This window comes from Macaca nemestrina, chromosome 7, assembly GCF_043159975.1.
Source record: "Macaca nemestrina isolate mMacNem1 chromosome 7, mMacNem.hap1, whole genome shotgun sequence".
NCBI classification, from domain to species: domain Eukaryota; kingdom Metazoa; phylum Chordata; class Mammalia; order Primates; family Cercopithecidae; genus Macaca; species Macaca nemestrina.
In genome coordinates, this window is record NC_092131.1 from 17,441,954 (window position 1) to 17,469,328 (window position 27,375).

At 43.4% G+C, this 27,375-nt stretch overlaps 1 protein-coding gene across 2 annotated transcripts; it reads right to left on the reverse strand.

Moving 5' to 3' along the window:
- Nucleotides 1–9,686: 9,686 nt before the first annotated feature.
- LOC105467562 (calmodulin 1) lies at nucleotides 9,687–20,962 on the reverse strand. 2 transcript variants are annotated; one of them, XM_011717252.2, is made up of 6 exons: nucleotides 20,745–20,962; nucleotides 17,861–17,891; nucleotides 16,537–16,680; nucleotides 13,999–14,105; nucleotides 13,452–13,587; nucleotides 9,687–13,281 (listed from the first exon to the last, which is right to left on the reverse strand). In XM_011717252.2, exons 1-6 carry the CDS (start codon nucleotides 20,745–20,747, stop codon nucleotides 13,253–13,255), a joined length of 450 nt encoding a protein of 149 aa, XP_011715554.1. In that variant the 5' UTR covers nucleotides 20,748–20,962; the 3' UTR covers nucleotides 9,687–13,252. The 2 variants fall into 2 exon arrangements, with proteins under 2 accessions (XP_011715554.1, XP_024644209.1); XM_024788441.2 differs by lacking the exon at nucleotides 20,745–20,962 and adding an exon at nucleotides 19,468–19,487.
- Nucleotides 20,963–27,375: the final 6,413 nt, after the last annotated feature.

The window sequence follows — 27,375 nt, forward strand, 5'->3', positions numbered from 1 at the left end:
AATGTTTTGGAACTAGACAGAGGTGGTGGTTGCACAACACTGTGAATATACTAAATGCCACTGCATTGTACACTTTAAAATGGTTAATTTTATCTTATGTGAATTTCATCACATTTTTTTAAAAAACAAGGGAGAGGCTGGGCACAGTGGCTCACGCCTGTAATCCCAGCATTTTGGGAATCAGAGGCAGGAGGATCACTTTAGCCCAGGAGTTTGAGACCAGCCTGGGCAACATAGTGAGATCCCTCCTCTATAAAAAATAAACAAACAAATAAATAAAAACAATGGGCCAGGCATGGTGGCTCATGCCTGTAATCCCAGCACTTTGGGAGGCCGAGGAGGGTGGATCATGAGGTCAGGAGATCGAGACCATCCTGGCTAACCCAGTGAAACCCCATCTCTACTAAAAATGCAAAAAAATTAGCCAGGCGTGGTGGCATGCACCTGTAGTCCCAGCTACTCAGGAGGCCGAGGCAGGAGAATTGCTTGAACTCAGGAGGCAGAGGTTGCAGTGAGCCGGGATCTTGCCACTGGACTCCAGCCTGGGCAACAGTGAGACTCTGTCTGAAAAAAAAACAAAAAACAAACAAACAAAAAACAAACAAGGGAGAGAGGCAATTATACTGCAATATTTTAAAACAAAAAAACTATAATGTATTAAATTTTGCTGTGTGCTAGACTCTATATGAATACAATCAGAACAACATTACATTAAAGTCTCTTGGGCCCTGCCTTAACTCTCCAGCCAGGACCACTCCTCTAGGACTGAACCCTGCTATGGACTTGCTGACCTCCCCACCTCCCCCAAAACCCCATGTCACAGGAGCCCTGTGATAACTTGTTACATCTGTCATGGAAAACTGATACACAGTCCTTTCCCCAGACTCCAATTCCTGTTACAGTTGATTGGTCCAAGGGTGGGCAGCTTAGCTAAATTGTACCAGAATCCTTTCTCAAAAATGAAACTGGAACTAGGTGTGGTGGCGCACACCTGTAGCCCCAGCTATTGGGGTTGCTGTGGTGGGAGGAGTGCTTGAACCCAGAAGTTTGAGGCCACCCAGGGCAACAGAGTGAGACCCCTCCTCTAGAAAAATAATAAAAATAAAAAGTGTTGGAACTGGAACTGAGCCAGATTATCACGGCCTGGCTAAAGCTGTAGGATGTAAAGCTTAGAAGTCGTGCTGGCCATGTTTCCTGCTGTAGGGAAAAGCCAGTCTGCAGGAAACGGGAAGGAAGGCAAGGCACGAGACAAAAGAGACAGAGTCTTGATGGAGGAGTGGGAGTCTTCAGTTCTAGAAAAGCCGAAGCTGCAGGGCATCTGCCCTTCCACAGGCTTGGTTGTTAGCCTGTTCTTCCCCTTGTGGGACTCTCTTCTTCCACTGAAATAGGCACTGAATTGTTGGGTGAAAACCAACATGGTCATGATATGTTTCACTTAATGCATTGCTAAATTCAGTTTAATATTTAGATTTGTATATTTTTGCATCTATGTACATAAGATCAGCCTGTAATTTTTCTTCCTTTTCCTGTTCTTATCTGGTGTGGTAATTGGTCTTAATATAAGTTCTTTTTTCAATTCTATTTTTCTGGAAGAATTTAACAAGAATAGGTAAAAAGTCATAGTGTGATTTTTTTTAATTCTCTGGGATTCTGGTTTTGTTTTCAGTAGTGCTTTTTCTATTAGTTCAAAACAGAGGACTCCATATGGTATGGACCTTAAAACAACCACTATTTTATTTCATCTCATGATTTTGTGGCTGAAGAATTCAGGAAGAGTTCAGTTGGATGGTTCTTCTGCTTCGTGTGGGTCAACTGAAGCTACCTGGTGTTATTCAGCTGGTGAATGACCTCATCTAGAGGATCCAAAATGGCCTTGCTTACAGGTCTGGCACCTGGATGGAGATGGCAGAAAGAATGGCCCAGTTGACCAGGTGCAATGGCTCATGCCTGTAATCCCAGCCCTTTGGGAGGCCAAGGTGGGCTGACCACTTGAGGCCAGGCATTCGAGACCAGTCTGGGCGACATGGTGAAACCCCGTCTCTACTAAAAATACAAAAAAAATAGCTGGGTGTGTTAGCACACGCCTGTAATCCATTACTTGGGAGGCTGAGGTGGGAGAATTGCTTGAACCTGGGAGGCAGAGGTTGCAGTGAGCCAAGATTGCACCACTGCACACTAGTCTGGGTGACAGAGTGAGACAAAAACAAAAGAAAGCAAACTTATGGAGATGGATGGTGGTGATGGCTACACAACAATGTGAATGTACTTAATACCACTGAGCTGTATACTTAACAATGGTTAAAATGATTAATTTTATGTGTTTTACTACAATTTTTTTTCAAAGTCAAGAAAGTGATGAGAACATTACAGAAACATAATGTTATTCTGGAACCTGCTTATATTGCAGGTGATGTTTCATGTATCATTGATTATTTTTTCCTATTATTGCATTCACTCATATGCTGTTTAATTATTATAGCTTTATAATAAAATCTAATTTCTGGTGTTTCAACTAAAAAAAAGACTGTTAGACAAACTTCAGGGAGTGCTGATTTTTTTAAAAATGGGTTTTTTTGTTTGTGTTTTTAGAGACAGGGTCTTGTTCTGTCATCCAGGCTGGAGTACAGTAGTGCAATCATTAACCAGAGATTTTTTTTTTTAAGTGTGATATTAAAAAGTTGATGTGGCCAAGCACAGTGGCTCTTGCCTGTAATCCCAGCACTTTGGGAGGCTGAGGTGGGAGAACAGCTTGAGCCCAGGAGTTTGAGACTAGCCTGGGCAATATAGCTATACCCCTTCTGCAAAAAAAACAAGAAAAAAAGGTTGATGCTAGTAAATATGAAGACACACAAAACGGACAATTTCCTAAATTTCCTAGAAAATGGACTCAGGTAGAAATCGAAAATTTAAAACAAACTGTTCAAGAAATTGAATCAGTAGTTAAAAATATATATGATTATAAAATGATGTTACTTTCCCACTGAATGAGGGGAATCTTTGTCCCTATCATTTTTTTTTTTTTTTTTTTTTTTTTTTTTTTTTTATATAGAGTCTCTGCTGCCCCGGCTGGCATGCAGTGGTGCAATCTTGGCTTAGTGCAACCTCTGCCTCCTGGGTTCAAGTGATTCTCCCACCTCAGCCTCCCAAGTTAGCTTGGACTACAGGCATGTGCCACCATGACTGGCTAATTTTTGTATTTTTAGTAGAGACAGGGGTTTCACTGTGTTGGCCAGGCTGATCTCAAACTCCTGACCTCAGGTGATCCACCCACCCCGGCCTCCCAAAGTGCTGGGATTACAGGCTGAGCCACTGCAGCGAGCCCAGAAGTTTTTCATTCTACAAAACTGAAACTCTATACCTATCAAATAATAATGCCTCATTCCCTTGTCTGTGGCAACCATCCATTCTACTTTCTGTCTGTGTGAATTTGACCACCCTAAGTACCTCATATAAATGGAATCATACAGTATTTGTTCTTTTGTGCCTGGCTTATTTCACTTGCATGTCTTCAAGATTCATCCACATTGTAGCATGTGTCAGAATTCCCTTCCTTTTAAAGGCTGAATAATATTCTCTTATATGTCTATACCATATTTTATCTTTCCTTCCATCAATGGACATTTGGGTGCTACCATTTTTGTCTATTTTGAATAATGTTGCTATAAACGTAAGTGTACAAATATCTATTTAAGTCCCTGCTTTCAATTCTTTTGAGTCTATAACCAGAATTGGAATTGTTGGATCATATGGTAATTCCATGGTTAATTTTTTTGACAAACTGCCATGCTATTTCTAAAAGAGCCCATTTTTTGTCTGTGTTGATCTTCTTTGTTGTTTCTCATTAATTTCTGTGGTTATCCTTGATACTTCCCTTCTACTTTCTTTGAGCTTATTCTATTCTTTTGCTAGCCTAAGTTAGATGCTTAGCTTATTTATTTTTAGCCTTTCTTCTTTTCCATTATAAGCCCTTTAAGGCTATAAATTTATTTATTTATTTATTTATTTTTATTTTTTTTATTTTTTTTAGATGGAGTCTTGCTCTGTGCTGCCTAGGCTGGAAAGCAGTGGCATAATCTCGGATCACGGCAACCTCCACCACACGGATTCAAGAGATTCTCGTGCCTCAGGCTCCTGAGTAGCTGAGACTACAAGTGCTTGCCACCACACCTGGTTGATTTTTGTGTTTTTAGTAGAAATGGGGTTTCACCATGTTGGCCAGGCTGTTCTTGAACTCCTGACCTCAGGTGATCCACACGCCTCGGCCTCCCAAAGTGCTGGGATTACAGGCGTGAGCCACCACACCTGGCCAAGGCTATACATTTCTAAGTACTACTTAAGTTGTATCTCATTTTGAAATGTAGAATTTTTTTCACTCAATCCTAAACATTTTCTAGATTTTTATTATGATTTCTTCTTTAAACCCATGTGTTATTAGAAGTGGATTTTAATTTTCTAAACAGTTATTTTTAAAGGTGTATTTTTGGAATTATTTTCTAGGTCAATATGATAGGATTTTTAAAGTAGTCGTTGAGATTTACCCTATGATCTAACATGTAGTCAATCCTAATTATCTATTTAATATCTTCTTGATATTTATTAGTAATTTTATTATGCTAATAATTTGTTTATATAATTATATATTTGTATTTACAATTTATATTATAACCATATAGCTATATTGTTTATTACTTTGTGATTAATAATAGTGCTGATTAATATTTAATATTTCAAATGTGCATTCTCTACTTGCTGGGTCTAATGTTCTATGTATATACAAGAGATCAAACTCGTTAATTCTGTGGTTCAAATCTTCTATTGTCTGCTTGATTTCTCAATTACCAGAAGTATATTAAAATCTCTATAATAATGGATTTCTTATTCTTACCATTGTTAATTCTTACTTTATGCATTTTTATGCTATGTCTGCATGCATCAGTTCTTACATATTAAAGTTGGTATATGTTGTAGGCCAGGTGTGGTGACTCAGACCTGTAATCCCAACACTTTGGAAGGCAGAGGCAGGCAGATCACTTGAGGCCAGGAGTTCGAGACCAGGCTGGCCAATGTGGCAAAACCCCGTCTCTACTAAAAATACAAAAATTAGCTGGGTGTGGTGGCACATGCCAGTAATCCAGGATTTGAACACAGATGTTTGAATACACAGCCTGAGTAAATTTCACTACATTTCCTTGATTTCTCTCAAAGAGTGGTTTTAAAAAACAAGGAGCAACCAACTCAAAACCAGTGCACTTAACAAAAACACAACCGGCCAGACACGGTGGCTCACGCCTGTAATCCCAGAACTTTGGAAGGCCGAGGCGGTGGATTACCTGAGGTCAGGAGTTCAAGACCAGCCTGGCCAACATAGTGAAACCCCGTCTCTACTAAAAATACAAAAAATTAGCCAGGCGAGGTGGCAGGTGCTTGTAATCCCAGCTACTCAGGAGGCTGAGGCATAAGAATCACTTGAACCCGGGAGGCAGAGGTTGCAGTGAGTGGAGACTGCGCCACTGCACTCCAGCCTGGGCAACAGAGTGAGACTCTGTCATAAATTAATTAATTAATTTAATTTAATAAAAATAAAAAAGAAGGAGCAAAATATTAAGCCTGACAAAGAAGTCAGGAGGGGTCCATGACAGTGAGGAAGACCAAGGTTGGAAACAGGATTAGATGTCCAGTGTTAGCTCCACCAAGCTGCAGTAGCACCAACGGGTGGGGTTAAAAGGAAGCAGATTCCAGCCTAGTAAGAATGTGCTCACAGTTAAAGTGGCTTAAAATGGAATGTTTCTTGGAGAAATAAGAAAAGAAAAATGGGAATGTGCCAAATGGCCTTTATTAGGGTATTGGCTAGCTAAATGATGATGTATTAATACAGCCAGATCTTAAAAATTACATTTAAGAATGTAAAGCAATGCAGAAATGTTCAGTGGAAAAAGTTTAAAAAGTCTGGACACAGTGGCTCATGCCTATAATCCCAGCACTTTGGGAGGCCGGGACAGGTGAATCACCTGAGGTAAGGGTTCAAGATCAGCCTGGCCAACATGGCAAAACCCCGTCGCTACTAAAAATACAAAAATTAGCCAGGCGTGGTGGTGTGCACCTGTAATCCCAGCTACTTGGGAGGCTGAGGCAGGAGAATCACTTGAATCGGGGAGGAGGAGATTGCAATGAGCCAAGATTGGGCCACTGCACTCCAGCCTGAGTAACAGAGTGAGACTCCGTCTCAGAAAAAAAAAAAAAAAAGTGAAAAAGAGAGGATTTAAAAAGTATGAATACATGATTTCACTTACATATGTCTAGAATAGGCATATCCATGGAGACAGAAAATATAGTAGTTGCCGGGGATTAGGGGATGGGGGGAAGGAGGCAGAAAGGAAGATGGGAATCACTGCCAATGGGTACAGGGTTTTTCAGGGTGATGAAAATGTTCTAAAATTATATAGCAGTGATGGTTGTACAACCCTGTGAATATACTAAAAACCACCAAATTGTGTATTTTTAAAAGGTGAATTTTATGGTACATAAATTATATCATGAGGAGAAAAAGGTATAAGGAGTAAGAAGATTGTAATATATTTGTAATACATACAACATACAATTGTGCATACTAAAGAATATTATGCTTACTAAAAAAAAAAAAAAAAAAAAAAGCCAGGCACGGTGGCTCACGCCTGTAATCCCAGCACTTTCGGAGGCCGAGGTGGGCAGATCATGAGGTCAGGATGGAGATTGAGACCATCCTGCCTAACATGGTGAAACCCTGTCTGTACTAAAAACACACACAAAAAAATTAGCCGGGCGAGGTGGCCGGCGCCTGTAGTCCCAGCTACTCTGGAGGCTGACGCAGGAGAATGGCGTGAACTCGGGAGGCAGAGCTTGCAGTGAGCCGAGATCGCGCCACCGCACTCTAGCCTGGGCAACAGAGCAAGACTCTGTCTCAAAAAAAAAAAAAAAAAAAAAAACTTCCACATACAGTGGGACCCCATGTTGCAAACTCTTATCTTTGCATCTATATGGTGAGAAAAAATTCCAAAAGGAAATAACAAAGTCTCAACTATAGTTTATAGGGTACTGGGTCATTTGATATCACAAATTTTAAATAATCAACAGCATTTCTATTAAATTCAGAAAAATGCTTTTGTAAAAATGGGAATGGACTATTAATTAACTTCTTGTCATTGAAAGGGAGAAAGACTAAGTTCTGCCTTGTGGAAACAGGATTAGATGTCCAGTGTTAGAAGTATTCCAAGTTTGAGAATTACCAGATATGGAAACTCGCACTCAGAGAAAGTTTTACCTATATGACCTGTTCCTTTTAACCAACATATGATTTTATAATTACTTTTTTACTTATTTTCCATTTTTAAAACCATCTCAAATCTTGATTCTGATATGTCTATGTGGGAAAAAATCTATCTTTTGCTAAAAAATGCAGTAACTTAAAAAAAAAATCACAACTTGAAGGGTATACAAAGACTCAAAATGAAAAATTAGTTTAAAAGCAAACATGCTGACATACAGCCAGGATCTAAAGATTATGTTGTAACGAAATGTTCAAATAATTATGTTGCTAGAGGAAACTGGATTTTCCTTTTAGCCTTCGTAAAAGTGAAAATAAAACTTTAAGATACGACATTTAAAAGACTATCTGGGGCTGGGCACAGTGACTCATGCCTATAATCCCGGCACTTTGGGAGGCCAAGGCGGGTGGATGACCTGAGGTCAGGAGTTCAAAACCAGCCTGGCCAACATAGTGAAACCCCATCTCTACTAAAAATACAAAAATTAGACAGACGTGGTGGTGCACGCCTGTAGTCCCAGCTACTCGGGAGGCTGAGGCAGGAGAATTGCTTGAACCCAGGAGGCGAAGGTTGTAGTGAGCCAAGATCACACCACTGCACTCCAGTCTGGGTGACAGAGCAAGACTCTATCTCAAAAAAAGAAAAAAAAAAAAAATTATCTGAGCCAAGGCACAGTGGCTCACACTTGTAATCCCAACTCTTTGGGAGGCCAAGGTGGGAGGATTTGTTAAGCCCAGGAGTTTGAGACCAGCCTAAGCAACAGAGTGAGACCGCATCTGCATAAAAAATTTTAAAAATTAGCTTGAGCACGGCAGCACATCTCTGTAGTCCCAGCTACTGGGGAGGCTGATGTGGGAGGATCATTTGAACCTGGGAGGTTGAGACTGCAGTGAGCTGTGATTGTGCCACTGCACTCCAGCCTGAGTGAGAATGAGACCCCATCTCAAAAAAGAAAAAAAACCCCACAATCTGAATGTGTCAATTCACGCTCATTCCTAAGGCTGCTAACACAAAGAACATAATTCTCGTAAGGAAAACTGCCACTTGATTTGGAGTTCAGGGGCTTTAACTGTTCTGGGCCATGAGCTAACTCCTCCCACTCCTTGGCAGAGAGTTGAGGGCAGTGGGAGAGAAGCACCAAGCTATAAAAAGCTTTATGTTTTATTTCCTTCTAAGGCATCCTGAGTCATTGGGTGCTCCAGCCCCCCAGTGCCCGGGAAAGTTCAGCTGGAATCGGAAATGTGTGTTTTTCTAAACCGGAGCTGCTGAAAAACCAGATGACGACACTTGGACTGAATCCCTTACAGGCCCAGTGGTAGCCTCCTATTTCCGTCCTGGGAGAATGGAAGTCACTTAACAATCAGTTTCTCTGACCCAGGTTCCAATATTACATCACGTCTTAATAGCAAGGTTAACCTCCACTCCACCCCCAACACGAAGCTGCTGAGAATTTTTAAATCCCATTTGTCATCTCAAAGGACACCGCACTCCTACGCAATTTTACCTCCCATCCTTTAGGCTGCAATTTCATCTATCTAAACACAAAGTGATGCCAAACCAGGTCGGTCATAATCCTAGAAAGTCACAGGCAGAAGGTGCCAAGTCCAATAGGATCTTACCAACGAGGATACCGAGGCCTGGGAAAGGTAAAGAACCTGCCCGAGGCTGGAGGGACAAAACCAAAACCAGAAGCTGGGTCTGAAGCCTCAGAGCAGAGGGCCGTCTCCATGGTGATGTCCATATCCTTGCAGTCCCAGCTCCTGTGTGCAGGAGGGGCTGTTTAAATGCTTCCTGGAGATGTGTCTCAAGCCTTCCGTCCAAAGCAGGGACTTACCCTGCCCCACTTTTCAGCCCTCTCACTCCTTCTGGGCAGAGTGGGAAACACACAAGGTAGCCTCCCCTGCCACATCTGAGAACCAGGGTCTGGGCCGGTGTTGACTAAGGGGAAGGCTTCGATGCCAACATCCTAAATTGGAGTTGCATCCCACCCCACTTTCCTCAGCTGTCCCGCTCTTGACATGAACCAAGGTATGTGCTTGTCATCTAAAATTCCCATCTTACTGGAAAAAAAATGTATTTCTTTGTACAAGTCCTAAAGAGACTTGGATTGGGGTTAACAGGAAACTAATCTTTATGGTGTAAATTTTCTGCATAAAAAGCAAGCATGGACAAAATAATAGGCTAAGAGACTATGTTAAAAATGTCAGCTATTAACACTCAAACTACTTAAAACTAGGGTAAGGCTGTTGTGGGATGTCTATGGTATTTCTGGCCCCTCACTCTCACCGTACTAGAGGCCCGGTGAAGTTACATCTGAGGACAGGTCTACCTTGAGAGCAACAGGGATTGAAAGCTATGCAAGCTAGAAACCTACACAGTTCGCAGTTAGAGATGAAAGGCTGCAGAAATGTTTATTGAATACAGTGCCAGGTTTATAAATAAAACTTATTTACAATTTCCATAGAGTTGGTCCCCCATCAGAGAGGTGGTTAAATCTCCAAACAGTTTATCTCAAGATTTACAGAAATGTCCAAGTACATCTCCTTTTCAAATAGCCATGGTGAAGGGCAACTTCAGTAACAAAAGAACTACCACCATCTTTGCTACAGAAGTGTTTAATGAACATCATAATAGATTTGGAGAAAGAACACACACTCCACCCATGCCACTACCTTCTTACTCCAAGGGATACAGACAGCAAAGAATTTCTGTCTCCTACAGGACAACTTCAAGGGATTAAAAAAACAGTAACTGCCAGCTGGAGGAATAGATTAAGACACATTAGTGGAAATCTAGTCACTGCCAAAGGATAAATATATTTAGGATATACAATAAATAATTCAAATGCTTAAAATAATTGAATGAACGGAAGAGTAGACTTGACCAAATTTACATTCTTTGTTCAGGAAGAGGTTCCCAGTATGCTGAGGGGTTCGTGGTAAGCTATTCCTCTGACGAGACACAGCAGCGCTGGGCCTACTGCACAGCCGTTCATTACAATATTGTTACAAGTACAATCAGACATGCATTTATAAAGAGAATATAAAAATATGTACAATAGCTCATTTTCAATGTGTGTTTAAGTTGCCGAAAGACACCAATGAAAGTGTGCAAAAATTCATTTGTCAAAAAATCAGAAAAAGCCTTCCTTGGCAACAGTGCATCAAAAGCCCATCTGAAGTATCGAGATCCATTTGCCTCGCTCAACACCTACCCCAAACAGATGGAGAACAAAACTATGAAAGGGTTTGTTTGCCAAGTACTCAGCAGTTTCTTATGGCAAGTCTCAGGCTAAAGCAGGATGCCAGTTCAACTAATCACTTTATATATAAATATATGTATATATTTATAGAGTAGTTAGAAGTAGGGGCAAGAGTTTACAGGAAGGTGCTAACCAACTTCAAGGGCACTGCCACGACACCCAGCTATCTCCTCTCGCAAACTCATGCAGACTAACACCCAACGCCTGGGTTGGCCATCCCCGCAAATGCGAGGGGGGAAGGCTACAGTGGATTCTGCCTCACCTCTGCTCACAATAGGAACTCAGCATTCCCTGGAGGGGGAGGGTGTAGGGTTTCTGGTTCCCAGACAGGATCCTGGCCATACAAGAATCCTGTTTCAAAGGTAGTCTTTTAGGATAGGCTGCAAGACCACTAACAGTCCACCCAGCTTCTAAAAAGACTTGAGGGTTAGAAGGCTACATTTCAAAAAAAAAAAAAAACAAGTCAAATGACCCCCCTCTGGCCCCCTCTGAAACTACTGAGGTCATCGACCACAGGCGTGAGACTGGGTCAGCCAATCAGGCTCTTTGACCACCCCCTGCCACAAGAAATATCCAGGACATTAACTTACTCAAACCAGGAACCCTATCTCACCAGAAGAGAAACCCTTAGGCATTCCTTTCAGATTCAGGGAATGATAAAAGCCAACCCTTAGCTCATAGTGTCAACCTCTCTTCTACCAACCACACAGCCCAAGGACCAGTAGCAGAAGCACATGGGCGATGTCTCCTCTCCACTGCTCTGACCCACCCCTCTGGCAGAAAATCTAACAAGCTACAAAATGCCAGAAAGACAGGGAGTAGGAGAAGGAGAAGCCAAGGGTCTCTATAAATCAGCCCTGAATGCACCCATTTGGCTGCCAAGAGCTTCTCACTGCCTTGCTAGCAGCCTGCCACTGTTCCCTGGCAAATTGAAACCACCCACGCAAACACTCAAAACCCCAATCTCCTTGCTAATAAGATACAACCAGCTAACACCGTGAAAAATGCACACCTCCAGCCTTCATTTCAAAAAAGAGCTCTGTACTAAATGCAATATGCTTTTAAGGGGCTTTTACCGGGACCAATCTCAATGCAAAGACCAGAACCAGATGTCTGAGTTTTGGTTACAGGTTTATAATTAGACACAAAATTCACTCCACACTGGAGTTTCACTTTCAAGCTGGAAGCTAGCATTAGTTCTACTTGGGGGGGAAAGAAGCAAAGTCAAGTCAACTTAGGGGGAAAAAAAAAAAGTAAAAGGAGGCTAAGGTTAAGTATAATCATAAATTAAAAGTCGCGAATCAAAGGTGACTGGTAGTGTCTTTTAGGCATGAAGAGACTGGCTTAGAAAAGTGACTACTGCTTCTACCACACACAGCGAAGATTGAATTACAGACACACTAAATCATGTCTCTTGCAGATGGTCTCAAGTAGTTACATAAGACAGGTAATCAGCAGCACAATTGAGAACAACCCCTAAATACATGCTTGAGAGAAAGTGGATTTTTTTTTTTTTTTCCTTAAGAGCTCTACTGCCTGAATAGATCATTAAAAGTTACCGTAATTCACCTTCCCCCCTCCCCCCAGTGAAAATGCAACTAGACCTACATGTCCATAAATAGGATGAAGCAATCGGTATCTGCTTGTTTTTAGGCAAGGTCTTGGGCTCAGAGGTTGGTGCTGGGGCCTTGGGAGGGAAACCCAATGCTGGGCTGTGGGCATTTAAATGTACACTGGCCTCCCCTCCACCTGCCTTGTCCCCATTTAGATCTCAGCTTTACAAAGCATTTAACACCACTTTAAGTTAATGGTCTTTTTATTGGAAAAAAAAAAAAAAAAAAAAGACTAGCATTTACAACTTGGAATGGACGTAAATTGTAATTTCTTTGAACAGCAATGTTGATGGTTGTGCTGAGGTCCACAGCCACAGCCTACTCTGCCGGCTCCAAGTCATCGTTCAGAAGGTTTTAAAAAGAGAGAGTCCAAAGATGCTCCCTTGGTAAAGGTTTCTTATTAAAAATGTGTGTGAACAGTGACAGCCTGACACCTGTTTCACCCTAGAACAATGCAGACAACGCTAAACCAATAAACACAGGCATGCCACCAGGGTGTGTCGTCACCACGGGTCGGAGCACACGAAGTACAAGAGGACCATCCTACCAGTGGGGCCATGTCTCAACGGTTTATCCTTCACCCATTTTTCTGCACGTCATCCTGAGGTAAACCAATTTTAAATGTGTTTGTTTTCAGTAAACCAGCTATGACAATTTATACTAAACAAATTGAACTAGAACCCATTTGAATAGGTTTTGAATTTGTTTTTTCATTTTTCATTTTTAATACAAAGGCCTGACTGTGCTCAATCGTCAAGCTGCATGCATGAAAAACTGGCCAGCCCAAACAGTGTATCATTAGCAAATGGAACTTTAAGGAGTCCTTATCATTAAGGTAGTACAAGTATTTATATTGTAAAACTGATGTGTAGCTTGATCTTTAGGGGACAGGACCACCAACCAATACATGCAGATTTTGTGTGTGTGGACAGAAGGTACTTTTGACATTCAGTTTTGCTATATAGAAACAGAATGAATAAATGAACTTTTTTCTTTTTTCTTTTTTTTGCAAGAGGTAAGTAAAAGATTCAATTTGATTCTTCTAGAGGGGGGAAAAAGGAGTTGAAAGTAGGTCTTCATTTTGCAGTCATCATCTGTACGAATTCTGAAAAGACAAATAGTAACTTTTGGTTATCTTTGAAAGCAGCTTTAATGAACACAACATCTTTACTGTACATAAAATAAAGTCAAACGCTGCCTAGTGAAGCAGCTGGCTTGCTTACAGATCCTAAAGGTAAGACTATGAAACACTGAGCTCAAATAATTTCATTTTACCTTCATAGTTGACTTGTCCGTCTCCATCAATATCTGCTTCTCTGATCATTTCATCTACTTCTTCATCTGTTAGTTTTTCTCCTAAGTTTGTCATGACGTGACGTAGTTCTGCTGCACTGATGTAACCATTGCCATCCTGTGAACATTCAGCAATTGTTATTGCTAATGCTGTGGTGTGAGGAAGTAGGTCTTTGACTTAGCTACGCCCTCTCAAGTTACTGCTAACTCTGCTCCCATCAACAATTCTCCGATCTCTAGTTCCCACCTCTAACCTTCTAAATACATGCAAACAGCTAATGCAGAAAACAGGATTTTCAAAAGCTCACAATGATTCAAAGTAACAGTCAAGAAACGTGGTCCAAAATTCCTATTTATTACGCCTACCTTCACCTGATACAGTTACCATAAAGAGGACTTTTGAAAGTGAGATCAAAGGCTCAGGCAGTTAAGATTTAAGTCTTCTGCCTATAACATTATTATAGCTTTTAGAAGTGACAGCAGAAGCAGCCATACTTAAGTACCATCTGCTACGTAGACGCTGGATTACCTTGTCAAAGACTCGGAATGCCTCACGGATTTCTTCTTCACTATCTGTATCTTTCATTTTTCTAGCCATCATAGTCAAAAATTCAGGGAAGTCAATGGTGCCATTACCTCAAATTAAAAAACAAAAGCTCATGTAAAGTAAGCACTCCATGAATGTTGCTCTGCAGTAATCATTTCAGAACCACTGTACAGAATGGTAAACACACACTAGGACAAAGGGGCAAACTATCTTACTAGGTTCAAACATTTGCAGGTCTAAAATGTTCCAACACTTCACGGGGCAATTTCATATAATTTCAAACTCATCATCAGTGCCCAGGATAGTATTTAATCATACAAAGGAAACTGCACATCTGGATTCTAGCCCATGGAAGGGTCATGAAAGGCTGTACAGTTCAAGAAAAAGAACAGCACACACCACTCTGCAGGCTGAATCTTTCCACTCTGAGGGAAGAAGCGCCCCCAACTGCCATCCCTGAGTCAGGGAAATCACTCAGGTCTAACTCTGTCTTGGCTAGTGACGGCAGTAATGCAAAAAAGGCCTAGAACTGAGCTGCAGGTTAAGAGTATAAAGTGTTTCAGGGGAGAAAAGATTATGAGTGAGGAACATTGATTTTGCTATGCCATGCATGGGCCATAAAGTCTTACCAAGTCTTCTCCAGGATCATTTCTTGGCCACACTATGAAGGTTGGCCACCTGTTTTCTTCCAACTCAGTATCTTTATTTCCCATTAAGGGAAAAGCTCAGCAGCATTCTCACAGCTCAGACCAGTAACACTTACGGAACTCTCAGAAGAATCTGTTCTAGGGCCAGTACTCCAAACAACTCTTTAAAACTAAGAGATAAATACCCCTAAAGACAAGCACTCCAGACTAACAGTGTAATTGAACTAAATGGAAATAAAATTAGGAAGAAAAACCCTAGGTTAAGTTACTCATTTTCACCAGTACCTTTACTTTAAAAGAAAATACCTCAGGGATCCCTTCAAGACTTTTTAGCCTCAAAAATTGTAAGATATTGTTCATATTCATCAAAGACAAGAGAAATTATTTTAAGCTGTCTCACAGCCATGCAGAGAAGGTCAGGTACCATCCTATTTTCTCAGTGCAAACACAGGATTCTGCAGCCTGGCACAACTTCTCCTTCTTCCACACAATCCAAGAGCCTAACAGACTTCTCCCCTCCTCAAGCACAGATTCCCAGGGCTCCCACAAACAAGAGGAAGTTACTCCATGTTCCCAGATAGCTGATCATCTTAGCAGTCAAACTAGAGAGAACCATGGGAAACTTTTTCTTTTCAAAACACTATTAGTGAAAACCGCTCTAATGTGCTGAAAGCTTTGTCAAATAACCTAATCAAAAGCTCTGCTTCCAAATGTTTGTGACCAGACAAGCGATTTTACTACACTGCCTTTGAGTCAATCATCTAGAAAGTAAAATCTAGATCCGAATAGTTTATTCTTAACTCATCTTTTTTCTTTTGACCTTCTCTCCCCGCAACTCATCTTTTAAAAATCATGTTCTATAATGTTATATAGTACACATTACAATATATATATGATTTACCAAAATACGTGTTTCTTTTAGGGGTGGGGAAGTGGAAATCAGCAATCAAAGGTCTGTTGTCCACTGCTGTAGAGTCGAGAGGAACAGATGACAAACCGCTATCAGGGTTACTGCTGGTTCCCTCTGACCCTGGACCTTACAGCTTCCCTTTCCATTAGGTTCTGCAAAACTATCCCCTAGAGTCACCACACATCCGCCTCCAAACCTCACATGCTCCTCCGCAGCAAACACATCTACAAGCTCACACTGTACTCACTTTCATGGTAACTTCTAAGAGAGCTTGTCACCCACTTCATCTGGTGGCTCCTCCTCCTCTTTAGACACAGTAAGTTTGTTAAAAAGCACGTTCTGTGGCTATTTAATTTCACCTCCCCATCAAGACTCAGTGCAGACTCATGGGCCAGTTGATAAAAGCTTTGAGCTCAGCCAGGAGCGGTGGTTCATGCCTGTAATCCCAGCACTTTGGGAGGCTGAGGCGGGCGGACAACGAGGTCAGGAGTTTGAGACCAGCCTTGCCAACATGGTGAAATCCCATCTCTACTAAAGATACAAAACACTAACTGGGGGCGGTGACACACGCCTGTAATTCCAGCTACTCAGAAGGCTGAGGCAGAGAATTGCTTGAACCCGGGACGCAGAGGTTGCAGTGAGCCGAGATCGCGCCAGTGCACTCCAGCCTGGGCGACAGGGCAAGACTCCATCTCAAAAAGAAAAAAAAAAAAATCTGAGCTCTAGGTCACGCCAAGCAGAAAAAAAACAATACAGTGATCCCTGCAGAAAACGTTGTAGAAGCTAAGCAGGACGGACACAAGGCCCATCATCTTTTATTGTCATTGTCAATGGCCCTAAGGCAACCACAGAAAGGATCTTTGCACATTTGCTTTGCTCTGGGGACCTGAAAGACAATTCTGTAACATTTCTGAACTTGAATTACACAACAGTGGCCCTCATTCATGTTTCTAAAGCTCTTACCATCAGCATCCACTTCGTTGATCATATCCTGCAATTCAGCTTCTGTTGGGTTCTGACCCAGTGACCTCATGACAGTTCCAAGTTCCTTTGTTGTGATGGTGCCATCGCCATCCTTATCGAATAGGGAGAAAGCTTCCTTGAATTCTGAAAACAAAAGTTGACCCGTTAGAATGAATGTCTTTATCCAACCCAGTCACAATATACACTTGCCGGGGGCTTGCCAAAGCAAGCCATTCAAGTTGTGCAAGGTATCAGAAGTCTGGTCTTTATCTAACGAAATAAAGACCACAATAGTCCTGTTGGACTGACCTTCATACAGCAGCCTATAAAGCAAACACTGCTCCCAGTAAACGGTGCCATACACCACAATATTCCCACAGGTTTCAAGGCGGCTAAGCTGAAACATGCTTAAATTAGTCCTAAATCCAGTTTTGTTTTGTTTTTTTTTTAAATAATGGAGCCTCACTCTGCCACCCAGGCTGGAGTGCAGTGTGCAGTGGTGCAATCTCAGCTCACTACAACCTCTGCCTCCTGGGTTCAAGGGACTAAATCCCATCTGACAAGACTGGTCCATGTGCCCCCTTCAAGTCCCTTCCTGTTACATTTCTAAAGCCATAAGAATCCCGTTTCATAACAACATGAAATGGTTACTAGAAATGTACATTCCCAGGTTAACAGTCTGTTTTTCTCCACATGACTTTTAGGATATTTCAGAAGCATTCCTGGTTTCCTAAAGAGAAACAGTCTCAAAACGAGTCCTCCAGGACTTTAAAAAGCTAAAATCTGCCAAGCATGGTGGCACATGCCTGTAATCCCAGCTACTCGGGAGGCTGAGGCAGGAGGACTGCTTGAGCCCAGGAGTTAAGAGTCCAGCCTAGGCAACAGAGTTTAACTAATGTAACTTTCTTCCCAATTATTACAGTGGTCCTAACACTCATTTTCACCCATTTCCATTTATTTTAGGATAGCAAGCACAAGCTTTCAGGGCAGATTACTGAAAGACCCATGGCATAAGAACTGTAAACTAAATTGTTGAGTAGCAGGCTCAGTACAATTTAATCATAGGCAAACTCTGCACACTGTGAAACATGGTCAAATTCTCCAGAATTTAACAAGTGGGCATCCTGATTTTACTTCCTTTCACCTCATCTATAAAGTACTAGCAAGAATAACACCTGACCTCAATGTTTCTGCTTACTGTTCTTCTTTAAATAAATTCTTAGAAAACTGCCCAGACTGTAGCGGGGAGGAACAGAGGAGTCACCAAAACTGAGTCAATGCCTAGTTCTGGCCTTCTGGGGACTCCTTGGAGTTGTCAACTTACCAGCAATCTGTTCCTCGGTCAGCTGATCAGCCTACATGAAGAAAGAAAAGGTTATCATTCAGTCCACAACATGTTTGGTTGATTTCAACATAGGTTTTCCAATTATACTTTTAATATTGTGATCTTTCAAAAATCGATCTTCAAAAAATCTTTTGAAACCTGTAGCACTGTCATTTAATGAAAGTAATTAGAATAAAGGAAACTCTTTATGCTATTTTAACAAACGATTACAAGGAAGTGACAACCTCTGCTCACTTCAAGTTTTCTGGGCCCATGGCTTACAGCTTGCTCTGCGATCTAACTAGGCTAAGTTCATCATGTGAAAAATGGCACCTCTAGCGGCAGAAAGCCCCATGGCACCAGCTGCAGTGGCAGCAGGCTGTAAGACAGAAGCGCGCCACCTACTGCACCATGGACACCGCAGTCCCCTGTTCCACTCAACAAGGGACCCAGCCCACTGCCACTGCCACCACAGCCAGGATCAGGGCAGGCTTTCCGCGCACCTTGCGCACTGCTCCAGGCCCTCGAAATCTCCAAACTGTCGTTACATAATGGCATTGGGTTGGATTAACAGGCTTTTACATCCATTTTATGAGAAATAATTAAGTGGAAAAAATAAAGATACAGCAACTGGGTACCCCACCAACTTCATTTCCATGTAACAAATGCTTTCCAATCCTTTAAATTAGGCAGTTATTTGTTAAAAGCCTACCATTTACAATGGTTAATGCCCTGGGTCAAATTATCCTATTATTCAGAAGCCAGGAAAAAATGGTACCATCTTATAAATGAAGTGTTACAAAACTACAAAAATTAAGTACACAGAAAACTACACAATAATTATCAGACTACATATACTCCTCTCTTTTCTGGCAAAGAGGGTCTACTAAATTTGCTGGAGAGTATTAACCCTACCTACCTTACCTACCTTAAGAATGACATAAGAACTGTGCTTAATAAACACACTTCAATCGAGGCAGTAATGGCCACGAAGGTAATTCTCAGTTGCATTATTTGGTCTCCACCACACTGAACCCGTGCCTCCAGCCGAGGGAATTCGAGACCTCAAGGAGAGCTAATGTGTATTTCTCTTTTAAAGGATGCCTAAGAAGCCAATTACAAAATAAGTCCTAATAGAAAGCTAATGAAGTTTCTCTTAAGTGAAAACTTTAACAGCAAGAATGGCGTTCCAATATATTGATATTGGGTGAAAACTTATTTTTACAGATTATAAATGGATCTTTCTTTCTACCCCAATCACTAAAAATTGGCTTTCTTAAAATTAAATGAGGGAGACACGATGATTTACGTAACGCCAGGGCAACATCTGTCTTGTACAACAGGAAGCGCCGCCACACCTCGCAAGAGAAACTGTCACCTTATGGGGAGAACAGTCCCACCTCGCTACAAAACTCTTGTTAGAGGGGTTACCAGGGGCACCCAACTTTCTCGAAAACGAAATCCTCCTCCCCCAAAGGGCGCTAGCCTTGGGGGCAAAGGTGTACCAGAACCCTGCGGGGAACCATCTCCCCACCCGCCAAACCAGAAACGCAGTCGGTGATGTCAGCCCTGCCCGCCGAGGGAGGAAGGGGCTGTGGAAAACACACCCAGCAAGGCGCACAGTCGCATCTGGCAATCTAGAGGCTGCAGAGAAAGCGGAAACGTGGCGGGCATCTCTCTGCGGAATGGAAGTGGCGCGGGGCAGGAGGAACGCGGAGCGAAGGGCCGGGCAGGACGCGTGCCCGGGAGCAGGCGGGGGACAAGGCGGCCCCTGAGCGGGCGTCGGGACGCCACCCCTCCTCGGCCAGGAGGGTCACCACCCCCGGTCCCCGCGCTCCAGGGCCCTGGCCAAGGCCGACCCCGCACCTCCCACCCGCTTCTGCTCCCGTAGGCTACCAGCCCGCCGCGCCGCCGCCTCCTCCCGGAGCAGAAACTTTGCGTCTCTAATGGAAACCAAGCCGCGCGCCAGCTCCCTCCTCCCCCGCCCCCCCCCCGCCCCAATTAGCGCGAGCCGAGCGCCTCCCGCGGGAAGGGCCTCCTGGTGCACCGAGGCTCACGCCCGCCCGCACTGCTGCACTGGGTGGGGGGCCGTAGAGGTGCGAAAGCGGCAGGAACAAGCCACGGCTACACCGCAGAGCCCCGCCCGGGCGCAGGGCGGCCGGGCCGCCGCTTCCGCCCTCTCCGCCCCCAACCCCTCGCCTTCCTGCCCCCAACCCCACCCTTCCCCGGCTCCTTCCTTCCCAGCCTACGCCCGCGCCGCGCCCCCCGGGAAGAAGGAGGGGAGAGCGACCGAGGGAGGGTGCCCAGCAGGACCGGCCAAGGTGGGGAGGTGGCGGGGGCTCACTGCGCCCCTTAACACCCGGCCGGAACAATGTGCGCCACCGGCCCGCTCCAGCCCATTCATTCTCCACTGCCTGCCCGACCTGCCACCTTCACGCCGGCGGAGAAGCGGGGTGGGGAGGGGCGAGCGGGGTGGGCACAGGCGGGCGGGGGGGTCTAGTGCCCGGCCCCGCCCGGCTCCCAGGCCGAAACGCTGCGCTGCAGGCAGCCCGGGTGCGGCGCTGGTGGATGCAGTGGGTGCGGGGCTGGGCGGGGGGCGGGGGGGCTAGATGCAGAAAGCCCCGCTGCAGTTGCGGCCGGAGCCCCTGCCCTTGGACGGCCTACGGCCAAGTCCAGCTCCAAGGGGAACCAATAAATGAAGCCCCCTGGCAGAGGTCGCCGAGATGCAAATCCAAAATACATCCTCCTTTAAGCGCAGCTACTGCGTAACACTCAGAAAAGAAAAACCTCCACGAACCAAAAACAAACAAAAAACAAAACAACTAGAAATCTGGGAAGAAATCTCGGGCAGCCGCTACGCCGGCATTTGCCACTCCCGACCTACCATGGTGCGAGCGAAGGGAGGAAGAGCAGAGGGAGCGAGGGTGGCTGCACCAGCACGGGGGCTGTGACGGCGGGGGTGCCTCCGATGGTGCTGCTGCTGCCGCTGCCGCTGCTGCTGCTGCTAAGGCGCGCTGTGCGCTGTGCCGCCGCCGCCGCCTGCGCCGCCGCCTGACTACGAGTAACGGCACGGCGTCCACGAGACTCCCAGCACCACTGCCGGAGCGCGAGCCTGAGCCCCGTGGTATATATATGGCGCGCCGTATCCCTCCGCCGCGGCGGAGACGCCGCGCGCAGAGTGGCCCTGCGGCAGCCGGGCCTTGCACGCCTGGTCCCGCCCCCCGGTTCGCTAGGCCTCCCGCCGCCCCCCGCTCGCCAGTCGCGGCGGCCCTGCGCTGGGTCGGGGTTTGAAAGCGTTCTAGGCTGGGCGTGCGGTGTCGGGTCAGGTGTGGCGGGGAGTCCTCAGGAGACGCCCATCCTGGGCGGGGGCGAAGGCATGAGCGCCTGCTTAGTCCAAACTGGGGGCGGCCCAGAGCTTCGAAAGCCGTTCGCCCCGCTAACCACCCCAGCTTCACCCCACCTAGGTGACCCTCCCACCTCAACGTCTCTAACCGCTCCACTGGGGCTGCCGGTTCCCGCGTGCCGCTTGTCCTTGGGTCTGCAGCGGCCACTTCCAGTGTGGGGTGCTGTGGAATGTCCTGAGACTGGGAGGTTTGCGGGGAGGTGGAGGCAGATTGGCCACACCTTCAGCTGCCGAGGAGAGGGGTCTGCAGAGGACGAGGTCGTTGTCCTGGAAGAAATTGGTCCTGTGTTTGCTCTTCGGATTTTGGAGCAATATCTGAGCCAAATTATATATGCTCGATTGCTAAATCTGTGTCATGCTGCGATGTTTAATCAGTCTTTAATGTTTTCACGTTTCCACTGAATATTTTTTAGGATGCCTGAATATTTCTCCCCTACTATTTTGTTCTCTTTTTCCTGTGGAGAAAACTATTCATTCTGGCGCCCGTCTTACTGAAATTAGTGTACCTGTGCAGCTTCTACAGACCTTAAAACCCAGGCTTTAAATTTTTCGTAATTTTCCTAATCCTGAGGGGGGTCAGAGTCTTTATTCATAAATCCATAGAAACAGGGGAAAAAATAGATGCTTCAAATCCCCTGCATTACAGGTGGAACACACAGCCAATTGCCTCTATTATGGAGCCTGATTGTATTTTAAACTACAGTTTTGATTACATTCCTTTTAAAATACTATTTAAATCTTTAAATGTACTAGTGTTTTCCATTTTTTATTATATTCCTTTTAAAATAACATTTAAATCTTTAAGTTTACTAGTGTTTTCCATTTTTCTGTAAAGTAGAGAAAGAACAATTTCAGCCAGTAATGTGAAGCCCAGGACTTGTAAAAATCTTGACAAAATGCTGCAGTTTCTTTTCTTGCCAAGGCAGAACACAGAATTTGATCTTTTGTTTACAGGGCCCGGGCAACAGTTGGAGGTTATCATTTGCTTACTGTTTCACAGAATATAGCAGTGTGTGATTAACATGCTCTGCTAGAAAGGGCTTTGCTTGGTTATGTTTGTTTGTGGTTTCAACAAAGTCTGCAGGAAGATTTTTTTTTTTTTAAAGGGAAAATATACAGGCACATTGCAAATGCCACAGGACTTCTTGGGATAACCTCAGACAAGATGTCAGCATGTGTGGAGCTGTTCCTACTGGTGTTCCTTCTGGAATGCCGCAGAAAGAGTGAACCTGCTGTTTAAAGAGAGGCTGCAGCAGCAAGCCAGGGGATGGTGCTGCCTTCCCTCTGCAGATTAGAAAGACACTATTCACTTCACCAACCTAAACCCAATCGCTGCAAAAATAATACTACTACTCCTGGGTTCATAGGGGGAAACTTGAGTAGGAATAAAGCGTGCATACTAATGGGAGAGTTGGAAGTAAGGAAATAGAAGAAAAGGGACTAATACAAAGTAATTTTAAAGAATATTCAATAATCCAGTTAGTTACAAGCCTAAATGGCCAAACTCATTATTAAAACTGCTTCTTGGCCGGGCGCAGTGGCTCACACCTGTAATCCCAGCACTTTGGGAGGTGGATCACGAGGTCAGGATATCGAGACCATCCTGGCCAACATAGTGAAACCCCGTCTCTACTAAAAATACAAAAATTAGCCTGGCATGGTGGCGTGTGCCTGTAATCTCAGCTACTTTCAGTAGGCTGAGGCAGGAGAATCCCTTGAACCAGGGCGTCGGAGATGGCAGTGAGCCAAGACGGCGCTATTGCACTCCACCCTGGCGACAGAGCGAGATTCCATCTAATAATAATAATAATAATAATAATAATAATAATAAAACTGCTTCTTTCCTAAGGGTATTGGTATTCTTTCTCCAGGGCTTTTCATATAGTAGTGAGTGAAATACATTTTTCTGTTTTTATAAGACAGAGCCTCCCTCTGTTGCCCAGGCTGGAGTGCAGTGGCTCAATCTCGGCTCACTGCAACATTCCCCTCGCAGATTCAAGCGATTCGCCTGCGTCAGCCTCCTGAGTAGCTGGGATTACAGGTAAAGGCACCTGCCATCACACCTGGCTAATTTTTGTAATTTTAGTAGAAACGGGGGTTTCGCCATGTTGGCCAGGCTGGTCTCAAACTCCTGACTTCAAGTGATCCACGTGCCTTGGCCTCCCAAATTATAGGTGTGAGCCACTGCGCCTGGCCAGTGAAATACATTTTAAAACATGGTATGCATTGTACAAGTAGGGGAAAATAATGGCCTAGAAATATGTTTAATTGGCCGGGCGCGGTGGCTCAAGCCTGTAATCCCAGCACTTTGGGAGGCCGAGGCGGGTGGATCACGAGGTCAGGAGATCGAGACTATCCTGGCTAACACGGTGAAACCCCGTCTCTACTAAAAATACAAAAAAAAAAAAAATTAGCCGGGCGTGGTAGCGGGCGCCTGTAGTCCCAGCTACTTGGGAGGCTGAGTCGGGAGAATGGCGTGAACCCAGGGGGCGGAGCTTGCAGTGAGCCGAGATCGCGCCACTGCACTCCAGCCTGGGAGACACAGCGAGACTCCGTCTCAAAAAACAAAAAAAAAAAAAAAAAAAAAAAAGAAATATGTTTAATTATTAAGGATCTACTCATTTCTGAGTCTTTCATTCCTTGTAATTATTTTGGTTAAGTTGCTACAATCTATGGTTTCAAAAGCGAAGCATTCTCTAAAATAATATTTTTCCTCTGTCGCTAACCTTATTTCACCCAAATATAACATTTTGAAACTTTTTTATGACTTTACTTGCTAAAAACTGTACATTTCAGAATCCTTTTACTTTAGTAAAATTTATTTTCCTCATTCTTCATATTTTACAAACTAGAGTTCTCTTTCGGTAATTCTTTAATGTATCAAAGCACTCAAGTCCATCGGGTTTATAATGAGGTCATGCTTGCACAGTTTTATGGACATGCTTTTCACAGTTTGACACTCTGAAATATAAGAAGGTCAGGTGACTTGCCCAAGATCTTACTGTGAGTCAGGGATGGGGCATAAAATAGAGCTTGAGCCCTTGCTCAGGGGCTCTAATATCAGATAATATTTTCGTGGTGTTGATATCTGAACATTTTAAAGGTCCAATGTTAGGTGTTTGTCTGTTTCATAAAGCAGACTCTTCTGACTGCCTACTTAGAAGTCACTGGGTTTTCGTGATCAAATAGACTGCTTTAAGTGAATTCACGTCCTAATTTATGAAGAGATCAGCAATCAGGAAAATAAGCCACATTATTGTAATATCATAATTTACTGAGAACCAAAAACCTATGGAACATTTCATATTTAAAGGAAATTGTTCTATAGGAAATTATTTAAATAAGATAAAAGTAAATGAAAGAAAAGTAAAAACGATGCAGCCAGCCCCAAGCCAGGAATCTCATGTTTAAATATCATTTCTGTCACTAACCAAATCACTGTAACCCTCTGAATCTGACAGAAAGGACACAGATGTAACAAGAGTTTTGTACTTGATCTAGAAATTCCTTCTAGCTGTGAAACCCTGTGTCTGAGGTTATATGAGTATAACATATACGTATATAACCTTTATCATATATATGTATACACACATATACATATATTGAAGATGGAGAAATGGAGAATGGAAATGGAGAAATGGAAATAGTTTCAAAATAATAATTACTCGCCTGGCGCGGTGGCTCACATCTGTAATGCCAGCACCTTGGGAGGCTGAGGCGCGCGGATAATGAGGTCAGGAGTTCAAGACCAGCCTGGTCAACATAGTGAAACCCCATCTCTACTAAAAATATAAAAAATAAGCCAGGCGTGGTGGCAGGCACCTGTAATCCCAGCTACTTGGGAGACTAAGGCAGCAGAATCGCTTGAACCCGGGAGAAAGAGGTTGCAGTCAGTGGAGATCACACCACTGCACTTCAGCCAGGGCAACAGTACAAGACTCGGTCTCAAAAAATAAAAATAAAAAATAACAATTACTCAGCATTGACTATGGCCAGGCCCTGTGCTAAATGTATTATTTCATCCTCCTACCCATCCTGTGAAGCAAGTATCATTATTATTCTTACAAAGGAACTGAGGCACTGAACAAGTCACTGATTTGCCTAATTTAAGTGGAACCCAAAAATCTAGCTGAAAGCCCAAGCACTTAAGCATTACACTATAACTATCTCCTGCAACTTAATAGAATTTATTTTTATTTTAATTTGGGGTAGGAGGAAGAAGTGGCAAAGATTAAGATGAAAATTTGGTTTATAAAGAGATATTTCTTACCCAAAGATTTAACATAAGATCATAGGAATATAGTAATGGCTCTATTTCCTACATAAGGAATATGGAGTGTTTGGGGAAGAAAATCTAAAGCAAAACATTTACTTTGTGATGCTTTCTAGCTGGAGGACAATTCTCATTTTGCCTCTGAGGTCTAGAGAGGTCAAGAGCCCTGCTCACTGTCAGACATCCAGTTGTGTGTGTGAGAGACAGGTAGAGACAGATATGGTTGGTTGGTTGGTTGGTTTGATAGTAAATAATACCTCTTCACCATCCTCGACTCCCTCCTTCTCCACCCCATGGTCCAATAGTACTTAGATGAATATCCACCATTCAGGATTCTCCGCTTCACTAATCATCTCCAATTGCCAGAACAGATTCTTGCTGTTTGCATCTGGATTTACATTTCATTAAATTCTATTCAGGATTATCATAAAAAGTTTTATTATCTCTGTCAATAAATAAAATACTCCATTATTTTTCCATTTAAAATTTTGTGATTATCTTTTTTGTTCTTATAATGTTTATGAATGACTCACATAGGTAATGAGCAGAGGGAATATTCTTACATTACATTTAAATTTGAAACTATGTTACCATCAGAACATAATAAGCAAGTGTTTGGCCATGACAACTTACCATGAGAAAAATATTATCCATTTTAGCATATAGGGCATCTGTTTAGTGTCCCATGATTTTAAATGACTCATAGCCAGACTAACTGTCCCATTGTATGTTCCAGCTTGTGATGGTCACCAGTATATTCAGTGGTCTGAAGTGCAATATTTCCAAACAGCACCATTCACCAGCTTTGAGTGCCTCATTCTTGTTTTTTGTTTTTTAAACACTTTGCTTTGTAGGAGAAAACACATATTTTCCTCCATTCACAGGGCTTGTGCTTGTTTTGCTAGTAGCTGTGGTGATGGATTTGCCTTCCTCTGTGCCCTCTCTGGTCAAGCCACCCTCATGACCAAGGTCATAAATATGCAACACAGAAAGTGGGGTCAGGGATAGAGAATGAGAACAGAGCAAAATAATTGGCCATTAATGAGATTGGACCCATGACTTGAGCCTCAGCTTTGGGCTTTAACCGACTGAGCCCTTAAGTCAAAGGCAGCCAATGGTTACACAGACTTAGGGACCAAGTACTGTGTGTGAATTCAGATAGTAAAATGCCCCATGGGATAAGATCATAGTTTTATTCTTTAGTTGTTTACACTAACTTCAAGCTGGGTTTTTTCTTTCTTTTTTTGTCTTCTAAGATAGGGTCTCACTCTGTCCCCCAGGCTGGAGTACAATAGCATGATCATAGCTCACTGTAACCTCGAACCCCTGGGCTCAAAGTGCCTTGGACTCCCAAAGTGCTGGGATTATAGGAGTGAGTCACCATGCCTGGCCTGGAGATTCTTTTTTTAAATTCAATTAATTAATTTATTATTATTATTATTACTATTTTTAGATTTGGGGTCTTGCTATGTTGCCCAGGCTGGTCTCTAACTCCTGGGCTCAAGCAATCCACCCACCTCGGCCTCCCAAATTGCTAGGATTACAGGCATGAGCCATTGTGTCTAGCCAGGCCTGGAAATTCTTAAACTACCATTTTCCTCATCACTCCAAAAGCAAGGGGAATAGTAACTTCAATTAGCATCCAAATGATAACCAGCAACTTCATATTTCAACATATGTGCTAGAATGCAGGCCAAACCATAGAACAGGTCTAAGACTTCTCCATGCAACAATAGACATTTAACAGCTTACAAGTAATTTAACAGCTATTCAGTTGAGGGTATGTGGCCACAGCGACAAGCTGAAATGGCAGGTTTTGGGGTGACTCAGTTTGCCTGT

What these genes read in the sequence shown, in the direction of transcription:
- LOC105467562 (XM_011717252.2), bottom strand. An exon ending in CAACGAAGTGGATGCTGATG is followed by an intron (nt 14,106 to 16,536) that starts GTAAGAGCTTTA and finishes TTTTAATTTGAG; the next exon opens with GTAATGGCACCATTGACTTC. An exon ending in CATTCCGAGTCTTTGACAAG is followed by an intron (nt 13,588 to 13,998) that starts GTAATCCAGCGT and finishes GAATGTTCACAG; the next exon opens with GATGGCAATGGTTACATCAG.